This window comes from Schistocerca serialis, chromosome 11, assembly GCF_023864345.2.
Source record: "Schistocerca serialis cubense isolate TAMUIC-IGC-003099 chromosome 11, iqSchSeri2.2, whole genome shotgun sequence".
NCBI lineage: Eukaryota > Metazoa > Arthropoda > Insecta > Orthoptera > Acrididae > Schistocerca > Schistocerca serialis.
The window spans coordinates 105,341,045-105,361,605 of record NC_064648.1 but is presented as its reverse complement, the minus strand read 5'-3'; the positions used below and the strand labels follow the sequence as shown (position 1 = coordinate 105,361,605).

Genomic DNA, 20,561 nt, shown 5'->3' with positions numbered 1-20,561 from the left:
TGACGGAGAAGGGGTCTTTCCATACGAATATCTGGATTCGCTCGTAAACTAAGAGGCATTTTCATAATGAATGGAAAGAACGGGCACTTGGTGAATGAACAGCAGGACATCGGCATCTCTGATTTATCAGAACATGTAAAATGATGAACACGAATGTACATCTGACCGGCAACATCTTCGAGAAGTTCTGTAGCATATGGCTGAGATTTCGTGGGATGCCATGTTAAGAAAGACACAAGCCAGCAGCGAATTCTTGCCAACGTTGAGATGCATGTCTTCCTGGAACATGCGGTCCACGAGTGACTTTGCCAATGTGTGCGCAGCTATGCCAAGGCAAATAACTTGCAAATAATCGAGTGGAGTACAGGTTGTCTCACGACTTCAGTTTCATCCTTTACCTGGATGTAAACTGTCTCTCAAAGCAAACCATGCAACAAAGTCTCCGTTTTCAAGGGCTCTCATGGATGTCCAAAGGGGAAATCACCAGACTGAGGAAAGAGATCAAATATGTGGCTGCTGGTGCTGGTGAGGGATATGTCCTAGAGGTAGAGCTGGACTATCCCACAAGTCTGCATGACAAACACGGTGATTTGCACAGCCTGAAAGACTTTCACGTTCAGGGACTTCAACAGGTGCCTCCTTTAGGGCATTGGCGCTGCACCACAAATGCTTATCAGGAGACCTTTCGATTGAGGTTATATACTGAGGTATATACTGCAATTCCAGCTGGAAGCGGGGGTGTCCTATCACGATCACAAGTGGTTCATCGGGGGGCATAGGTGTGGAAATCTGCTGCACCCAGACTATTTACTGATATGTCTGGGTGGGTTTATTTGTTAGTAAAAAGATAAAAAGGTGTTCCACTTGACTGGGTGTGTGTGGAATAGTTTGATGAACTGTTTGTCACAGTTCTGACTGCATGTTTGAGATTATGCATGTTTCATTGCACACTGCGTCCGTACATGTGTGTGTGCGTGTGTGTGTGTGTGTGTGTGTGTGTGTGTGTGTGTGAGAGAGAGAGAGAGAGAGAGAGAGAGAGAGAGAGAGAGAGAGAGAGACAGAGTATATACTTCGTGTGGAACATGTAAAATATGCATCCGTGTAAAGAAAGTATTTTATATGTTTGTGGTGCGTGTGTGTGTGTGAGTGTGTGTGTGTGTGTGTGTATTGTTTTTGAGCTGCCATTGCTTTTGCTGTTCTAAGTATGTACACACTGAAAACTTCTCTCTCTCTTTCTCTGAGTTGCTAATAAGTGTTTAATAGACATTGGAAATTAAAAAATTACCTTATTCACTAAAGAATGTGTATATTGTAATGAATCAATTACGAAATAACAAAACTGTTACGTATATAACAAATACGAGAAAAAATGGAAATTAAAAAGCCTTCAGTTGTTTTCACAATACAGTTGTTCATCTTTTTCATATTTTTTGAATGAAATACCTCCTTTATCAGTTTTATATTGATGGCAGGAGCCAGACAAAAAAAGAAATCCTTTTCGAATACAATATTTTTTAAATTTACATACATACATACATGGCCGATCGGTTCTAGACGGGATCGCGATTTATCGCCTCCAGTTCGTATTTGCGTAAGTAGAGCTTTGCGGATGTGCGCCAGGAATACTGCACGCGTTTACGTGTGTGTGTGTGTGGGACGTGCGTCACGTCCTCGCTGTGACAGCATGCGGTTAGCGGTCAGCGGGCAGCTAACATCCCGTTTGCGGTCTGAGCCGCTCCGTGCTTCTGCCAGCCCGGCTGTGGGCGTCACAGCAACACAGGGCGAGGGAGGCCAGACAACAACACAGGGCGAGGGAGGCCAGCGAGCGACACGGGCCGAGTCCACACAGTAGGGGGTGCAGCGCAGAGACAAACCCAAACTCACTGCAGTGGTGACACATGGCTGCAGTCGACTCTTACCCGTACGTCGATAAGCAGTATAGAAAACGAAAAATAAAATTCAGAATTTCCCTCGTTGTGCAGGAGCAGTGAATTGGAAGGTGGTGCATTGTATCTGCACCCTCCAATACGTTGAATCCGTCGTCCTTGCCATGCCGCCACTGCGCTTTCTGCCATCTAGACCTAATCTATGCCGGCTGGTGTGGCCGAGCGGTTCTAAACGCTTCAGTCTGGAACCGCGCGACTGCTACGGTCGCAGGTTCGAATCCTGCCTCTGGCATAGATGTGTGTTATGTCCTTAGGTTAGTTAGCTTTAAGTAGTTCTAAGTTCTAGGGGACTGATGACCTCAGAAGTTAAGTCCCATAGTGCTCAGAGCCATTTGAACTATTCTGACCATACATACATACATATTTGTTCACAGTATTATGTGAGAGCCCAGTTACCAGGGTCAAAATCGTAAGCTGCGTCGTTACCTGGGCCACAGCACGCTTTGCCGTACTACTCTGCAGGGCTGTAGTGAAGAGCCACGAGAGGAATTATCTCGAATACGAATACCTCAGGACTGCTGCAGCTGTCTGAAGACTTAAGTTTCATTCAGAAAGCAAAGTGTGTCTTTAAATCGAAACTATCTGTACAACACTGGTTTCACGGAATAACTTTTCGCAATTACACTTTTCCTAAGCAGGTGCAGTGTATGATCAACGAAGCGTAGCTGCACCGCTAATGTAATAAAGAAGTCATCCATTAAATGTTCTCGCAAGCTATGAGGTAGTAACTCTACAAAATATTGGATACGTATCAGGTAAATTGCCTTTGCTGCAGTGAAATGCATAGATGATGGTAACGAAAACAAGATGCAATGACAGGACATGATACGATGTCGGCAGAAACCATTCTTAAATACGGAACCCGCTACTGTCAATCGTTGAAATTACCATCCAGTAAACATCCGTAATATTTATAGGAAAAAGATTTAATCTACCCAGAACCTTTTCAGTTCACTAAAACAGGTCGAGGGACATGAAAGGGAAGCAGTGGTTAAGAAGGGAGTAAGACACGGTTGTAGCCTCTCCCCGATGTTGTTCAATCTGTATATTGAGCAAGCAGTAAAGGAAACAAAAGAAAAATTCGGAGTAGGTATTAAAATTCATGGAGAAGAAATAAAAACTTTGAGGTTCGCCGATGACATTGTAATTCTGTCAGAGACAGCAAAGGACTTGGAAGAGCAATTGAATGGAATGGACAGTGTCTTGAAAGGAGGATATAAGATGAACATCAACAAAAGCAAAACGAGGATAATGGAATGTAGTCGAATTAAGTCGGGTGATGCTGAGGGAATTAGATTAGGAAATGAGACACTTAAAGTAGTTAAGGAGTTTTGCTATTTGGGGAGCAAAATAACTGATGATGGTCGAAGTAGAGAGGATATAAAATGTAGACTGGCAATGGCAAGGAAAGCGTTTTTGAAGAAGAGAAATTTGTTAACATCGAGTATAGATTTAAGTGTCAGGAAGCCATTTCTGAAAGTATTTGTATGGAGTGTAGCCATGTATGGAAGTGAAACATGGACGGTAAATAGTTTGGGCAAGAGAAGAATAGAAGCTTTCGAAATGTGGTGCTACAGAAGAATGCTGAAGATTAGATGGGTAGATCACATAACTAATGAGGAAGTATTGAATAGGATTGGGGAGAAGAGAAGTTTGTGGCACAACTTGACCAGAAGAAGGGATCGGTTGGTAGGATATGTTCTGAGGCATCAAGGGATCACCAATTTAGTATTGGAGGGCAGCGTGGAGGGTAAAAATCGTAGGGGGAGACCAAGAGATGAACACACTAAGCAGATTCAGAAGGATGTAGGTTGCAGTAGGTACTGGGAGATGAAGAAGCTTGCACTGGATAGAGTAGCATGGAGAGCTGCATCAAACCAGTCTCAGGACTGAAGACCATAACAACAACAACAAAACAGGTATCGCCTAATTCTCTTCTCAAAGGATCCAAAATGAGGCTCACACGATACTTTAGGGACCGGCACATTGCTACATACGCCACAAAAACTTACACAAAGACACAGATCATACTGCGTCCTTTTGCTTTCCATGTATACTACTGTCAGAATCCAAACAGTCATAATGCACAGTGGCCATTCTATGTGTTGAGGTTGGGTTGTTTGGGGAAGGAGACCAGACAGCGAGGTCATCGGTCTCATCGGATTAGGGAAGGATGGGGAAGGAAATCGGCTATGCCCTAAATCAGAATGGCCGGACACGGGATTAAACCGTCGTCCTCCCGAATGCGAGTCCAGTGTATGTGTTAAGACCACATAGCTGTTATTCTCGGTAGTGTGAAAATCACTGGTGGTAGTGTTCATGAATCATAGACAGAGAATTCAAACTCGATAATGGTTCGAGTTAGGCCACGAGACACGTGCAGAGAGGCTAACGACTAAGATGAATGCTCTCAGAAAGCAGCATCCGGTTTCACGTTAGTCTGGCACAGATTTTCATTGGCCTTGACGCATTCACCAGATATTCCGCCTGTGACTGTAGTAGCACAGTGCCTTTAACAAAGCCACTCGCTGACGCAACACGCGCTAACTGGTGGACCCCAACTGCAGGTTTTCGTTATTGACGCGCGTCCTCTGTGGCTGCGGCGGCTGGGGCATTGCCGTGCTGGCTGGCAGTGGTGAGCACAGGGGGCCACCAATGGCGTCGAGCCACAAGTGTCAGCTGCGCTATCGTCTGATCATGAAGTCGTGGGAAATGGTCACGTGAATGTTAAGGTGGGAAGAGTTTGAGCAGTTGTAACGAACTGTATAAATTATGTGGTATGTATACAGGTTCATTACGAGATTTGAAGTTGACGAACCTCCATGTTGAGCATAAGTAATTTTATAGGCCTCCCATATGGATTAGAGATTCTTAGGAAGATAAAATTCTGATGGAGACTTGAAATGCCACACTGAGACTCTAGACCACTCTCCACTAAATATGAAGCTAATATGCTTCAGCTTGTAAAGCAGGACTGGATGCAAAGTTATCTGAATCTGTAAAAGAAGTAGCTAGCAAATACGAGAAAAGTAAGATACAGACGATTTTCTTCGATCTCTAACCATTCCGAGCTTAGCATCCCTGTATCTTAGCCCAAAAAGGCTCACAGAAGTAGAGGTTGGTTCAGAATTCTTCCAGATGGTTAGTATTAGAACTGGAGAGCCAAAGATAGCTACAGTGTGAAGAAGGTAAACTGGGAAACACTCCCCAAGAACAGACTAGGTGGTGTGTGTCATTTTCTCACCCCCTGTACGTATAATACAGTTTATAAGAGGAGGAAAAAACTCCACTTACCATACGTTCGAATGCGAGGGGAACCAACAGCTGCGAGGCGTGCGTCGCGCCGAGTGAGAGCAGCTGCGCCAAGTCCCGCCAGAAGCTGGAGAGGCGTTCCCGGTAAACAGCCGCCTGGGCCTGCAGTTCTGCACAAGACGGGAGACGACGGACTGGTGAACAAGCCAGTGGATCAGATTTCTGTAGAAGCACAGCTTTCACTTTCTGCCCCCACAAAGTGTATGCAGGTAGCATTTACCTTTTGAAACTAGATCAAAACACTATGTCAGTAATCGTATGAGTTACAGCACGGACACCTTGACCGGACGTTACAAAGCTCATATTCCAGCGGAAAATTTAAAGAGCACATCAAGCAAAGAGAGAGGAGTACCATCACCTAACGTAGATCCAGTAATAAAAATTAACCTAATGGTAGAAGTATCAAAATACCTGAAGAAGTGGAAATATACAACTATTTCAAAAATCACCCACACAGCTTCCCCAACAATAAGACAGATTTAAGAAATAAGAGACATCGAGATAAATTCCAGTCTGTTTTATGTGCTAATAATACAAAGTAACACAAATGAGAATGTATAGTTTGGCTATTTGACTTTGACTTACTGACAAGCATAGGACGTAACGATTTGCACAGAATCGTGTCTATGCTGGTTTTTTAATATGAGTAGTCTTTATGACGTTTCCCGTGCCGTGAGTTGTATGATATGTATGGAAATGAGGAAGAATTATGTCCACTCACAAACGTTTTTATATTTAGGATGTATTTATTTTAACATAAGTAATATATTTTAGTAATTCAGTAAAAAATTGAATAAGGTGTTTTGCAAGTGTAGCTGAAAAAGCCATTCTCGGCCTAAACTTTCTAAGGACCATGGAAATGTATGACTACATTGGTACTGGTACAGTACCTTACATATTAACAGTACATTTTACAATTACATGATGATACACATAATGTTCTGTAATGTGTGACATGTATCCCATCACATGTTTTTATCTCTTTTTTTGTACTCCTTTTTCTTTTTATTTGTCCACCGGATCAATTCATGTACGAAAGTTGTTGTGAATGCGATTTATATCTTTGTGATGTTAATGTGGTACAAAGAATACACATGTGAAATTATATATATATATATATATATATATATATATATATATATATATATATATATAATTATTATTGCCATGTTTTTATGAGCAGTCAAGCTACTGTAAGCCTTTGACGATGGATACCATATGTACTATTACGCACTATCACAATAAAGAAATGTCTTATCTTATTTCTTTACACCAAATGCTTGTATCGTAAACAGAATGCCAAATTTTGTTAACAAATGTAAACACGATATTAATATACTCTGGTATAAAACGTTTACTGTGGCATGTACAATCACTGCTAAGGGCAAAGAAGAAACGACATGTGAGTATGTTCCCCACCAACCACCTCAGTTGTCGTATAAACAACATGAACAGTGATTTGAGGGTATTCATGTTAGTGAAGTTAACACCAGTAACAATAAATTTATCTTATGGCATAACTATGATCTTTACGCTCATCTAAAGTTGATGTACACTCGCAGTTAGGAGACTCAACATACAGAGACAACAGTGAGATATACACACGTCAGAAGATTCGTAAATTTTGACACCTCCAGTGGCCCGATGCAAGTGATGTGCTGTTTTTAGCATTTTTTGTAATATAACTGCCTCATGTATGGGAGGATAGTGGCGTTCTATACATGCCATCTGCACTTCACTTTTCGGTTATTGTTGTATAGCTGTATAAAGGGCACAGGATCGAAAATGTAGTCGTGAAAACAAATAATGTTACAGTTAATGGCAGATACAACGTCTTTAAGAAAAATACTGCATTATTTTTATGCCCGTGCCAGATTTTTGGCATTTTGTTCTTATGCGAGCCTATTTTCAGTACAAAAAAGACATTGCTACAGATGGAGAATGATGTGTGTACACGATGTTTGTTCTGTTCCTAATGCTATTGGAATTACTCAGCGCAAATCGCAAAAGAGAAAGTCCAAAGAACGTGCATCTTAACTACTCTGTAAAAAAAACGAATCATCGGCATGAGGGACTTGAGAGCATCGTACCGACACATTACACTGGCATCTGGCTGTAGGGCAACGACTGCAGAATGTATAGCCACGGGTTGGGGTGGAGACAACAGAGAGCTGAGTTCACCAGCCATCTCAGACAGACCGATGTAACCTGGGTTGAGATCTGTGGCTACCACTGACACCACGCCACAAGCAGCATAGTGTAGGACCAGAATCAGCTGGGGCACTGAGCGGCGTTCTGTGGTGTTCAGCGGCGGGAGTCGCTTTTGCCTGCGGCGGTCAGGTCGACGCTGCTCTGTCCTCAGGTGGCCTCGTGAGACTTCACGGGAAGCAGCGGCCGTCGAGATGCCTAGCTCTGCAGCCCACAGAAACAAACAGGGGTCAGGAAGACTCACGATCAAATCATGTGGAAGGCATGTGGAAGAGTTCTTAGGAATTTCGAAAATTGTTCAGAAATTTGGAAGCCAAATTATTATTCGAACTGGTTCTCCAGATAAACAATCAGTATCTCTTGAGAATATCATTCGCATAGTTCTGTATGTTCAAGGACACATAAGTCCGAGGACATCCGCACAATTACCTAAAGAGCTCCCACACTCAAGTTGCTGACAAGAATATGTATATAAGAGGAAAAAGCAGATTGAGAAAGTGCTAGATGACGATCAATTTGGTTTTAGGAAAGATAAAGGCATCAGCGAAGGACTTCTCAGTTGGCGATTGATGATTAAAGCGAGACTTAAGGAAAATCTAGGCATGTCCGTAGGATTTGTAGTTAGACAAAAATCGTACGATAATTTAAAATGTTGCAGGATTTCCGAAACTCTAAGGAAAATGGGTGTAACCTCTAGGGAAAGAAGGGTTACGTGCAATTTGTACATCAAACAAGAGGATAAAGTAGGAAGACCAGTAACAAACAGATTAGGTTAGGAAAAGTAAAAGACATACATCTAATCGCCCCTACGATTCAATCTGTACATCGAAGAAGCAATGACGGAATTAAAAATGGGGTTCAGAAATGGAATTAAAATTCATGTTGAAAGGTTATCAGTGACACGAATAGCTGATGTCATTGCCGTTCTCAATGGAAGTCAGAGGTAACAGTAGGAGATGTTGAGTAGAATGAACAATCTAATGGGTAGACTCTATGAATTAAGACTAAACCAAAGAAAGATTAAATTAATGATGTCTAGCAGAAATCAGATCAGTGTTCAACTTGTCAGAATTGTAGACGAGGATCAAGACGAACTGAAAGAATTCTGCTACCTTGAGGACAAAGTAGCCAGCTGAAATGGCCGTGCGGTTCTAGGCGGTGCAGTCTGGAACCGCGAGACTGCTATGGTCGCAGGTTCGAATCCTGCCTCGGGCATGGATGTGTGTGATGTCCTTAGGTTAGTTAGGTTTAAGTAGTTCTAAGTTCTAGGACACTGATGACCTCAGAAGTTGAGTCCTGTAATGCTCAGAGCCATTTTAACCAAGGACAAACTAACTCATAATGGAAAAATGAAAGAGAACATAAAGAGTAGAGAAGAACATTCAAAGAGGATGTTCACGGCCAAACGAAGTCAACTAACATCAACTGTCAGTTTTGTAACAACGAAATCAAACAATCATTGATAAAATTATTTAATAGGATAGATAAAAGAATCGACTCACGAAGCAGCGGCAGAACACACATAGAAACTGTTGTGATTGGCAAGCTTTCGGAGCCAGTGGCTCCTTCTGCAGGTAAAAGGGTTGAAACGGAAGGAAGAAGGGTTAAGGAAAAGGACTGGACAGGTCTAGGAAAAGGGGGAAAAGGGGTAGATTTTGGGAAAGTCACCCAGAACCGCGGGTCAGAGGAGACTTACCGTACAAGATGAGAAGGAATGTTGGGGACCGCATCCAGGGAGCTTAAAGGTGGAAGATAGGGTAATACAAGACAGAGATTACTGCTAAAACATTGATCTCGAGTTAACAAGAGTGTGTCCTCCTACAATAGCCCTGTAACTGGCAAAACATATTATATCAAAGGGAGAGCCAGCTGCGAAAAGATACAAGTCATATTCCAGCTACTGCGTAAACACTGTTTGGCCTTCTACATAGGCATGACTACCATCACATTATCAATTAGGATGAATGGGCATAGGCTGAGGGTATACTGGTAACTCACAATATCCTGTTGCAGAGCGTGCTCTACAACGTGACATTCGTGACACCAGCGCCTGTTTCACCACCTGGATTCCTCCCCCAGACACCAGTATCTCAGGACTCCGTAGGTGAGAACTAACTGTACAACGTGTCCTTGGTTCTCGCCATCCAGCTTTCTATCACTGTAACTACTCTTTGCTTCACTCCGTTTCAGTTTCCTGCATCTTTCATTGTCATTCCCATCTATTTTTCACCGCCCCATCCCACCTCTGTTATGTACAATGTGCTTACCTTCTCACTCTTAATAACTTGTGATCAATGTTTTAGCAGTAATCTCTGTCGTGCATATCACCTTGTCTTAAGCTCTTAGGTTTTCAAATCTCGTCCGATGCAGTCCTCAACAATTAGTCTTCCCTTCTCATCTCGTACAGTAAGTTTCCCCTGACCCACAGTTCTGGGTGACTTTCCCAAAGTCTACCCGTTAAGTTTTGAGCACAGTATTCTGTGAAAGTGAAACATGGACAGTGAGAAAACCGGGACGGAAGAGAATCGAAGCGTTTGATATGTGGTGCTAGAGAAGAATGTCGAAAATTAGATTGACTGATAAGAAAAGAAATGATGAGGTTCTCAGCAGAATCGGTGAAGAATGGAACATACCAAATACTTTGGTAGGACGATGGGACAGCATTTTGTTCTTGGTCATGCCACGTATTACCCGTCTTTCTTTGCAACTTACTCTTATTTTGCTCAATATTTCGAACATTTTGCAGAATTTTACATTTCCGGATGCTTTTCCTAGGTCTACAGGGCCTATGAATGTGGCCATTTTATTTTCCAAGTTTTGTTTCTCTCATCAGTCACAATATCAGACGTACCGCCCTCTCATGCTATTAGCCTTCTGACTGTCAAAATGATCGCCATCTATCGTATCCTCTATTATCTATTCCATTCCTCTATATATATTATTCCTGTCGACAAATTCCATACGTGAGGTGTTAAGCTCATTGTGTGATAGGCCTCGCAAGTATCTGCTTATATCTTCAGCGTTGTATCTAATGGTATAGCGCCATTCTCGTATATTCTAGACGCCAACTTCTGTAGTTCTTGGTTGACACTTTCGCCAATGATTTCGGAAACTCCGAAGGTATGTTACCTATCGCTTCTGTCTTCCAAAGCTGTGTTAAGCTCTGACTCTTATGTGGGGTCACCGAGCGAGGTGGCGCAGTGGTTACACACTGGACTCGCGTTCGGGAGGACGACGGTTAAATCCCGCGTCCGGCTGTCCTGATTTAGGTTTTCCGTGATTTCCCTAAATAGCTCCAGGAAAATGCCGGGATGGTTCCTTTTAAAGGGCACGGCCGACTTCGTTCCCCCTCCTTCCCTAATCCGATGAGACCGATGACCTCGCTGTCTGGTCTCCTTCCCCAAACAACTCAACTCAACTCTTATGTGGGATCTCCAGTGTCTTCCACAGTGATTCTCATTTCTTCTTCTGTCAAGTCATCACACGGGTCTTTCCCTTCGTAGATGCCTTCAGTTTACTCTCTCCATCTACCTGCACTCTCCTCTGCATTTGACAGTGGAATTCCCAATGCTCTCTTAAAGATGACGTCCTCACTTTTAATTACGTCGTTCTTTTGAGTAATCTGTACAATGAATAAATCTTTCAGACGACCATGTGTTATTCTCTCTCTTCACATTTTTCCAACAACCATTTCGCTTTGGTTTCACATCTATCCCTAGTTACGTCGTTCCCAAGTGACTTATACTGCTGCATTCCTGTGTTCCTCTGAACGTTTTTGCACCTTATACATTTACCGATTAGTTGCAGTGTTTTTTTCTGTATGCCAAGGTTTCTTTTCCTTTAGCTCCTTATATCTATCTTTGTTTGATATATGGAACATAAAATCCCGTCTGAGGCCTGTGATCATTTTTATGTTAATAATTGGCCACCGATGCTGTACAATCGCATGAGATGTTCAATTGAATCTTTTATTAGAACATGTTATGCGTTTCGGGATTACACCCATCTTCAGACATGTGTTACAAGCAAGTACAAAACATAAGTGAACAGCACACTCAACACGTCTCAACGTTACAGAAAATGAGATCAGGTCATATGAGTTACATACCACAAACTTGAACTCCTTCCTACCCTACCAGGCGTACAGTCTTGACAACTCAAAGAAAGTGTCGGGGCGCTGCATGGTCATGTGCTCCAAGCATTCACATGTAATTCAATTATAATATACTCAGAATATAAATCTAGCAGGGTGTAATTACGACGGGCTAATGGGTACTCGGAAAAATTTATACGACAGTTAGGAGCTAAAATTCTTAACAAGACGCGGCAGTCAGGCCGCCAAAAATTAAATAGTAATATTGTGCCAATGGAATATGTTGGACCATGTTGCCAAAAAATAACTAGAGCCTTTGGGAAGGCTGGCGTTAGCGTAAGCTTCCATATAAGGAAGAAGTTGGGGGAATATTAGTACATACGGACGAAGGGAAAACAGATAAGTTTAAGCAATCCGGTGTGTACGAAATTAAGTGTGGGGGATGTGCTGGGACATACATTGGCCAGACGGGTAGGGATTTTGCCACAAGGTTTACAGAACATAACTAGAGTAATAATAGTGGGCTGGGGTGCCATATGAGGGAGACTGGCCAAAAGCGGGCCCTGATAGAAGATAGCCTAAGAATTCAGCATTTGTAACCTAAAGGGAAGATTTTAGATAACTTTGAAGATCTGGAGATCTACGCACGTATACAGCACGCTGCACACCCAGTATTTAATAAACAGGCTTCCTGTGGGAACAACTGGTTTTCTGGCTTGTTTGAACGGATACTGTTTTGAACTTGGTATCTATCATCCCCTCATTAGAAGTATGATTGTGTATTTTATAGGAGCTGGTGGTGTTCTGTCCACGTACCGCTATGATAAGCTAGGTTTTTTTGCCGAGTGGTTGGCTAGTTTATCGTCATACAGGGAAAGTTAGATGGGCGTATAGGTTGGCATTTACAGATTTGTCCACCACAGTGCCCTTTGGGTGCTCTTTGGTGACACCATGGTTTATTTTATTGATTTTAGACTAAAGTTTTAACACTTTTAATGTTTTGTATTTGTTTTTTAAAACTCTGTAGCTCTACGGTATCCGGATAGCATACGTAGATCTCGGGTAATTGTCGTGCCACTAGTTTATATAAGGAATGTATGAGGTATAGCCCACGTATCTTTTGGGATTTTATTAAAATGCTCTTCCTCTCACCATTAAACTTTTTCCATGTGGTAGAGGGGTGTAAGTTGCTGTTTGCTGGCTTCTGTTTGGGCAATCATGGCCCATGAGTAACACTTGGCTGTAACTCGATAGGCGGAAGTCTTCCGCCGATGTGGTTGCCGTTGGCTATAACAGATGGCGCCTAAGACGTTTGTGTACGCGAGCTGATCACAGGGTTTTAATTTATGATGGATAATGTTGGTTATATTTAATTTGGTGGTATTCTTTTACAGATTTGAGAGGTTGAAACGTTTATTCACCAAGAAACCCCCCCCCCTCTCCCTATTATTTATGTTATATTGACATATGGTTTGAGTTGTGTTTAGTGCCACTACTGGCTATAGGCATAGTATGGCAATGTAAAAAAATCTGGAGTTTTTAAAAAAAATTAAAAAAACTTTTAGTGTTAACGTGTACAGAAGTACTATTCCGACTGCTAGTCGTAATTACACCCTGTTAGATTTATATGATGAGTACATTATTCTTAAATTACATGTTAACACATGGAGCACATGTACCGAGGGCGCTTCCCTGCTGGTTGACTTGTTTAGCGTCAGTATACGCTCTGCTTCAAGACTGCTCGTGCCGCAGTCATATGTTATTCGACACTTTCTTTGAGTTGTCAAGGCTGTACGCCTGGTTGGGTAGGAAGGAGTTGAAGTTTGTGGTATGTAACTCATATGACTACATCTCACTTTCTGTAACGTTGAGACGCGTTGAGTGTGCTGTTCGCTTATGTTTTGTACGTGTTTGTAACATATGTCTGAAGATGGGTGTTAAACCTGAAACGCGTAACATGTTCTAATAAAAGAGTCAATTGAACATCTCTTAACTTTATAGCGATTGTAGAGCATTGGTTGCCAGTTATTTGTTTGTCCAACTTCTGTGATGCCCTTTTCACAGATGTCCATTCCTGTTCAAATTAACTGCCTGTGTGGTATTCATCAACGTAGTATCTACAGCCCAAGAGAAATTCAGAGGCATTTCATGAATGCCCTCCACTTCAGTGTCCCACTGCTTCCCGCATTTATTCTTCCAGAGAATGTTCTTAAACTCCTATCCACTCTTCATCGCAATTCAGTTGAGATCTGAGCTTATATCTGGCCCTACGCGTGCCACACAATCTACGAGCAGGATTTACAAAACGACAGATTTCGACTTCTAGACATACTAATCGGACAATTTTTCCCATAAATACAGATGTACGAGTATTAACAAGTGTTTCACCAGGACGTAACCTCAGTTGGAACTTTCCTGTGCCTCGATCCTTTTCGAAGCATACCTCCCGTGGGGAAGCGAGAGTTTTCTATAGCTACCGACGGTTGCGAATTAAAACAAAGAGCGACAGAGGGAGAGAGAAAGGGACTCCCCTCTCTTCCACTCCGCTCCAAGGCCAAACGTCGTGTGCAATCATGACTGTTTGTTCTGAAGCAATAATGTTATGTAACTGCAGTACGTGAAGTTTTGATATTTTTATCATGTAATTTGTTAAAAGAAAGGGGAACAAATATGTAAAAGTAATGCATCCACAGTTTGAAATAGTTACACTGTTTTACATCTAAGTCAACTTAAAGATGCAGAGCTACAATTTTTGTAGTATGTGTATTCTGATATAAAGCATAACATGCTACAGTTGCAAAATTGTACATCAGCAGTTGATTTTATCACTGGGATGTGTATCAACAGTTGTGCATGTCCCATCAAGAGAAACGTGTGTTCTTATGTGTCTCCATTGTTGTTGTTGTTATTAGCAGAAGTAGTATAATTATCACTACCGTAAGCTGCCCGTGTACTTCGCATGTCGTAATGTTGACTCATTGAAATGTCAGGTTATATATAAGAGAGTGCACGAATGCCTTAATTTTATCAGGTGGAATAAACGCATAAAGAAGTAAATAAATGTACACAATGTGCCAAATTCCGCTACTTTTTATAACGCACTTTACACTATTTCTAAGGACACGGGCTCTGTCGTTTCTTGCGACTCTTAGTGTCTGTTCTGCTGAAGTTGTCTTCGTGTAGTGGATCCCCGTACGCTCTGTAGCGTATGGCATTAAAGGTCTAAAAATTTCGGAAAAGTTACAGTACCTTCCCGCATTGTCACTTTTATCGCAACGACAATGAACGGGAGTCTTAAAACGTCACGTGTCAGGGATCTGTGCTGAAGTTCAGTGAGCGAGCAGTCTAGATCGCATCACATTGCATAGTGATTTTTTTAATCCGGACCTGTGCGCTACCTTCATGCTGAGTATCCTGGGGACGCTCCCAAGACAGCAGCCGTGTTCACAGACCGCGTGGACACGCTCCTGGCTGGAGGACCGAACACTCAGCCGTCCTGCCGCATCCCGACATGCCCGCTAAGCCATCCCGTCTCAGCCTCACAGGAAATGTTTGGCTCCAGCGTGTGGACAGCGGCGGTCTCAACGTCGCTGCGATCTGGCGGCTCTACGGGACCTGTTGAGTGACGTCAGCTGAACACGACACAGCTGGAGAGACTCGTGGACTCTCCTTGTCGGCCAACTCAGGCCCTTGTCGAGGCTAGAGGTGGTGTGCTCAACTCCTGTGTCAGCATGATCTCTCCTTATGTGACATCGAATGAAATCTGTCCTCAACCTTCATGTTTATTACTTGTAACCTTCCACATAAACATAACTAACTCGACCTTGTTTTGTAAGGAGAAAAACGTACACTTGCGAGATCTCAACCCTAGATACCAAACACCCGCCCTCTCTTAAAATAAATGGCCATACTTAAGATAATACTCATTTTAGACGTCTTGAATGCAGAGTTTTTAAAGTTCTGTAGGTGCAGGTTGCCTGCCACTGGCTCCGCTGCACTGCAGCTGCCTGATGCACGAGTGCAGAGTACTGTGCAGCGGGGTGACGTCCTGAGCCCTCATACCTGCTTCATGTCGCAAGTGTGGGAAGACGTGTGTGGAGCCGGTCACGTCTGCCCCATGTGTTTCGAAACTTTGTTCTTCAAGTAGAACACATGTTATTTGTATGGGTAAGCAATATGAACAGATAGTATTTCAATGCCATGCACATATATGGTCAACACTGTTTAGTAATATTTTAGGATGTATTCTGCAGCAGTTTTTTATAAAACACACGCCAGACACACACACACAGAGATCTCTGTTACGGACAGAGGCAAGGTAAAATCTGACAATATTCCCTCTTCAAAGCAAGCTTCCTAAACAGTCACTTCGTGATTTTACGTCTCCGTCGCATTGTGCCAATGAAGTTGTTTGACGAAAATGATCGTGGTGAAAGGGTATCGTCATCATTGTCACCACCATCCTCTCATAAAGAATAGTCTAACGTCAATCAACTATTCTTCTCTCCATTTAACGGGTCTTCTCTATGACTGCCGCAACTAAATCGCAAGTTACAAATAGTAGCACAAAGAAACGCTCATAGAGTTTCTTTTGCCTCGTGTAAGAGTTAGTCGAATAGCCACATATAAAGACGCTTACCGGTCACAACTGTCGCGAGCTTTGACGTCTAAACGTGGCAATTTGACCGTCACTGTATACTGCTCCTGGAGCTGCCACACTGTCGCTTGTCGGTTCACCGGCACTATAAACGCGAACCTCTTACTCACCGTACCGTACAGTAGTTCGAGCTCCGACAATGGGCGAACGCAGCGGAGCGTGCCAGAAACAAGTAGTACACGAGCGTTGAAAAGCTATGTGTTCAGAAAGTCTTAACTGCGTACAGTCATAATCGTGGCCCAAATCTCCGCGCGTCATAGACAGCTGGGGCTCACACCTTGCAAGTGTGCGTTTTGTATATGAGACCAGGTTGGTGATCTTCTCTTGTTAGATGAAATCGGTTGTGATTAGATAACTGTTTCTTTTCTCCAGTGTGATTATTTCTATGCACTTTAATTAGGACAGAATTTTCAAATGTGGTGCAACTCCATGTGTTGATTAACTTCGACGTGAGTTTTCATAGAAAACCTAAATGAGCACATTACGCTTTATTTAACAATAACGAACTTCCAAATAATATACTCACCAGGTTCATCCCTCCACTCAAACTGAACATAACGCTGCCACTCACAATTCACCCTGCCGACCGTGGCTCTTGTGATGCGTCGAACAGCATTAACTGACAGGATATGATGCCTCAGATCATCCTTTTGCAGCGCTGTCATGTTCCATTCCATGTTGTTCAACCTTTCAAAATAAAATGGAGTCAGTTTATGTGACAGATGATATTGTGAAACTTGACTGTATTTTGTAGACTATAATAGTGAAAACTAAACTGAACTTTCCCCTCTCCAGCTTTTACGTTTCCCATTGATTGAGGTCGCCAGCCCATTAGAGACGAATCGAGGTGTCAGACAGGAATCGTTGCGTACATTACGGCTGGTATGCGAGTCTGCTAACATATTCTGGTGAACTGATAATTTCTGATGAAATACAAGAATTCACATACAAACATGCAGCCAGAACTCTGATTGGACAAGCACTGCAGACCGCCTTCAAAGGCATGGAGTGGGCGCTCCCCCACAACATGGCTCACCGTCTGCTCCTTGGCGCCATAGTCAAGAGCAGCACTTCCACTATAATACCACGTTTTCAAGACGTTGCCATGTCTCTCCTGTGCCGTTTTGTGACAAAAAAGACCATACTGCGCTACCTTACTCAGTTAGACTGAATACGTACTGCACTCTGTCTTAGGAATTGGTACCTTGGCATCCTTGATTGTGAGATTAGCAGGGACAAAATGTGACAGAACATGCAACCCCTAAGTGGGAGCTGTTGTAGCAATGTCATTAATAGTTAACATGGCTCCTTACGTCTTAACTGTATGAATGCCATTCTCCCATGCTTTAGCACAATATGCGACAGCTCAATAACCAAGAGAAATTGCAGCGTTGTTTTGTTTGTCTACATTTGCTCGCCAGTTTTTTTGCAGGAATGTAGTCCAGTTGATTTAGAATAGAACCAAACGACTTTCACAGGTCCGCGCAGTGCTGCATAAATGACAGTGACAGGAAGGGGGAGTCACCAAGGTAATTAAGGAAGTAGCTGCAGGAAATTTTGGTCCTATCCAGGGGCACATATGACTGCCTGGGTGCCTCTGTATCATGGAGGTAGGACTCTGTGGGCTCAGTTATGCTTGTGTTTTGCTGGAGTCTCTATCTGTAAAAGTACTCCCTCAGTTTGTTGTCAACTCGGAGGCTCGTCGACACAAGTAGCCAGTTTCACACGATGAATTTGGTCACTAGGCGACCACTACGAACAACAATAAAAAACTACCTGGGACCTTGGAGTGCGAAGGAATTGCCTAAGGGGACACGTGAAACGGAATCTGGATCGGTGGAGTGTGCTTGTGTTCACCGGCGAGTACAGGTTTCGAATGTCGACTGGGGATCATCGTACAAGGCTGTGTAGGTGACCAGGCACCGGTGCAGGTCTCTATCCATGGGTTCTGCTGTGGGGCGGAACGGTCGTATTTTGGGCTGCTATTATGGTATTATCAACAGTAGCAGAAAACAGTAGAACGGGATTAGGATTCTTTAGGAAGGTAGAGCAGAGAGTGTGTTGCAGTGAACAGTTCAGTGATACAGTTACGCTTATCACAATCGACAGCAAACCAATCCCGACAACGATAGTTCAGATAGTACATGCCAACGTCTGAAGCTTAAACGCAGCCAAAACCCGTCAGACAAACAGAAGCTAAACGATGTCAAAGTTAGCGTAAGGAGGGCTATGCGTGAAGCGTTCAGTGAATTCGAAAGTAAAATTCTATGTACCGATTTGACAGAAAATCCTAGGAAGTTCTGGTCTTACGTTAAATCAGTAAGTGGCTCGAAACAGCATATCCAGACACTACGGGATGATGATGGCATTGAAACAGAGGATGACACGCGTAAAGCTGAGATACTAAACACCTTTTTCCAAAGCTGTTTCACGGAGGAAGACCGCACTGCAGTTCCTTCTCTAAATCCTCGCACAAACGAAAAAATGGCTGACATCGAAATAAGTGTCCAAGGAATAGAAAAGCAACTGGAATCACTCAATAGAGGAAAGTCCACTGGACCTGACGGGATACCAATTCGATTCTACACAGAGTACGCGAAAGAACTGGCCCCCCTTCTAACAGCCGTGTACCGCAAGTCTCTAGAGGAACGGAGGGTTCCAAATGATTGGAAAAGAGCACAGATAGTCCCAGTCTTCAAGAAGGGTCGTCGAGCAGATGCGCAAAACTATAGACCTATATCTCTGACGTCGATCTGTTGTAGAATTTTAGAACATGTTTTTTGCTCGCGTATCATGTCATTTCTGGAAACCCAGAATCTACTATGTAGGAATCAACATGGATTCCGGAAACAGCGATCGTGTGAGACCCAACTCGCTTTATTTGTTCATGAGACCCAGAAAATATTAGATACAGGCTCCCAGGTAGATGCTATTTTTCTTGACTTCCGGAAGGCGTTCGATACAGTTCCGCACTGTCGCCTGATAAACAAAGTAAGAGCCTACGGAATATCAGACCAGCTGTGTGGCTGGATTGAAGAGTTTCTAGCAAACAGAACACAGCATGTTGTTATCAATGGACAGACGTCTACAGACGTTAAAGTAACCTCTGGCGTGCCACAGGGGAGTGTTATGGGACCATTGCTTTTCACAATATATATAAATGACCTAGTAGATAGTGTCGGAAGTTCCATGCGGCTTTTCGCGGATGATGCTGTAGTATACAGAGAAGTTGCAGCATTAGAAAATTGTAGCGAAATGCAGGAAGATCTGCAGCGGATAGGCACTTGGTGCAGGGAGTGGCAACTGACCCTTAACATAGATAAATGTAATGTATTGCGAATACATAGAAAGAAGGATCCTTTATTGTATGATTATATGATAGCGGAACAAACAGTGGTAGCAGTTACTTCTGTAAAATATCTGGGAGTATGCGTGCGGAACGATTTGAAGTGGAATGATCATATAAAATTTATTGTTGGTAAGGCGGGTACCAGGTTGAGATTCATTGGGAGAGTGCTTAGAGAATGTAGTCCATCAACAAAGGAGGTGGCTTACAAAACACTCGTTCGACCTATACTTGAGTATTGCTCATCAGTGTGGGATCCGTACCAGATCGGTCTGACGGAGGAGATAGAGAAGATCCAAAGAAGAGCGGCGCGTTTCGTCACAGGGTTATTTGGTAACCGTGATAGCGTTACGGAGATGTTTAATAAACTCAAGTGGCAGACTCTGTAAGAGAGGCGCTCTGCATCGCGGTGTAGCTTGCTCGCCAGGTTTCGAGAGGGTGCGTTTCTGGATGAGGTATCGAATATATTGCTTCCCCCTACTTATATCTCCCGAGGAGATCACGAATGTAAAATTAGAGAGATTAGAACGCGCACGGAGGCTTTCAGACAGTCGTTCTTCCCGCGAACCATACGCGACTGGAACAGGAAAGGGAGGTAATGACAGTGGCACGTAAAGTGCCCTCCGCCACACACCGTTGGGTGGCTTGCGGAGTATCAATGTAGATGTAGATGTAGATGTAGATAAAGAGACAGAAAAAGTATATGAAGGTATTGAAAGGGTAATACAGTACGTAAAGGGAGATGAAACTCCATTACTCGTGGGAGACTCGAATGCAGTTGTAGGGGAAAACGTGGAAGAAATGGTTACTGCAGAATATGGGGTTGGGATAGGGAATGAGAGAGAAGAAAGACTAACTCAGTCCTGTAATAAATTTCGGCTAATAATAGCGAATACTCTTAATCGCAAGAGGAGGATGTATAATTGGAAAAGGCTGGGTGACATGGGGAACTACAGTTAGATTACATCATGGTCCGACAGAGATTCTGAAATGATATAG

General features: G+C 43.0%; 1 protein-coding gene across 1 annotated transcript in view; it reads right to left on the bottom strand.

The window, feature by feature from the left end:
• LOC126427321 (uncharacterized) overlaps window positions 1-20,561 on the bottom strand; it is a 97,631-nt gene that overhangs the window by 38,307 nt on the left and 38,763 nt on the right. The window contains exons 3-4 of the mRNA XM_050089629.1: window positions 16,743-16,903; window positions 5,241-5,368 (exon numbers count right to left, since the gene is read on the bottom strand). Coding sequence (XP_049945586.1) covers window positions 5,241-5,368; window positions 16,743-16,903 — 289 coding nt within the window. The remainder of the gene's footprint in view (window positions 1-5,240; window positions 5,369-16,742; window positions 16,904-20,561) is intronic.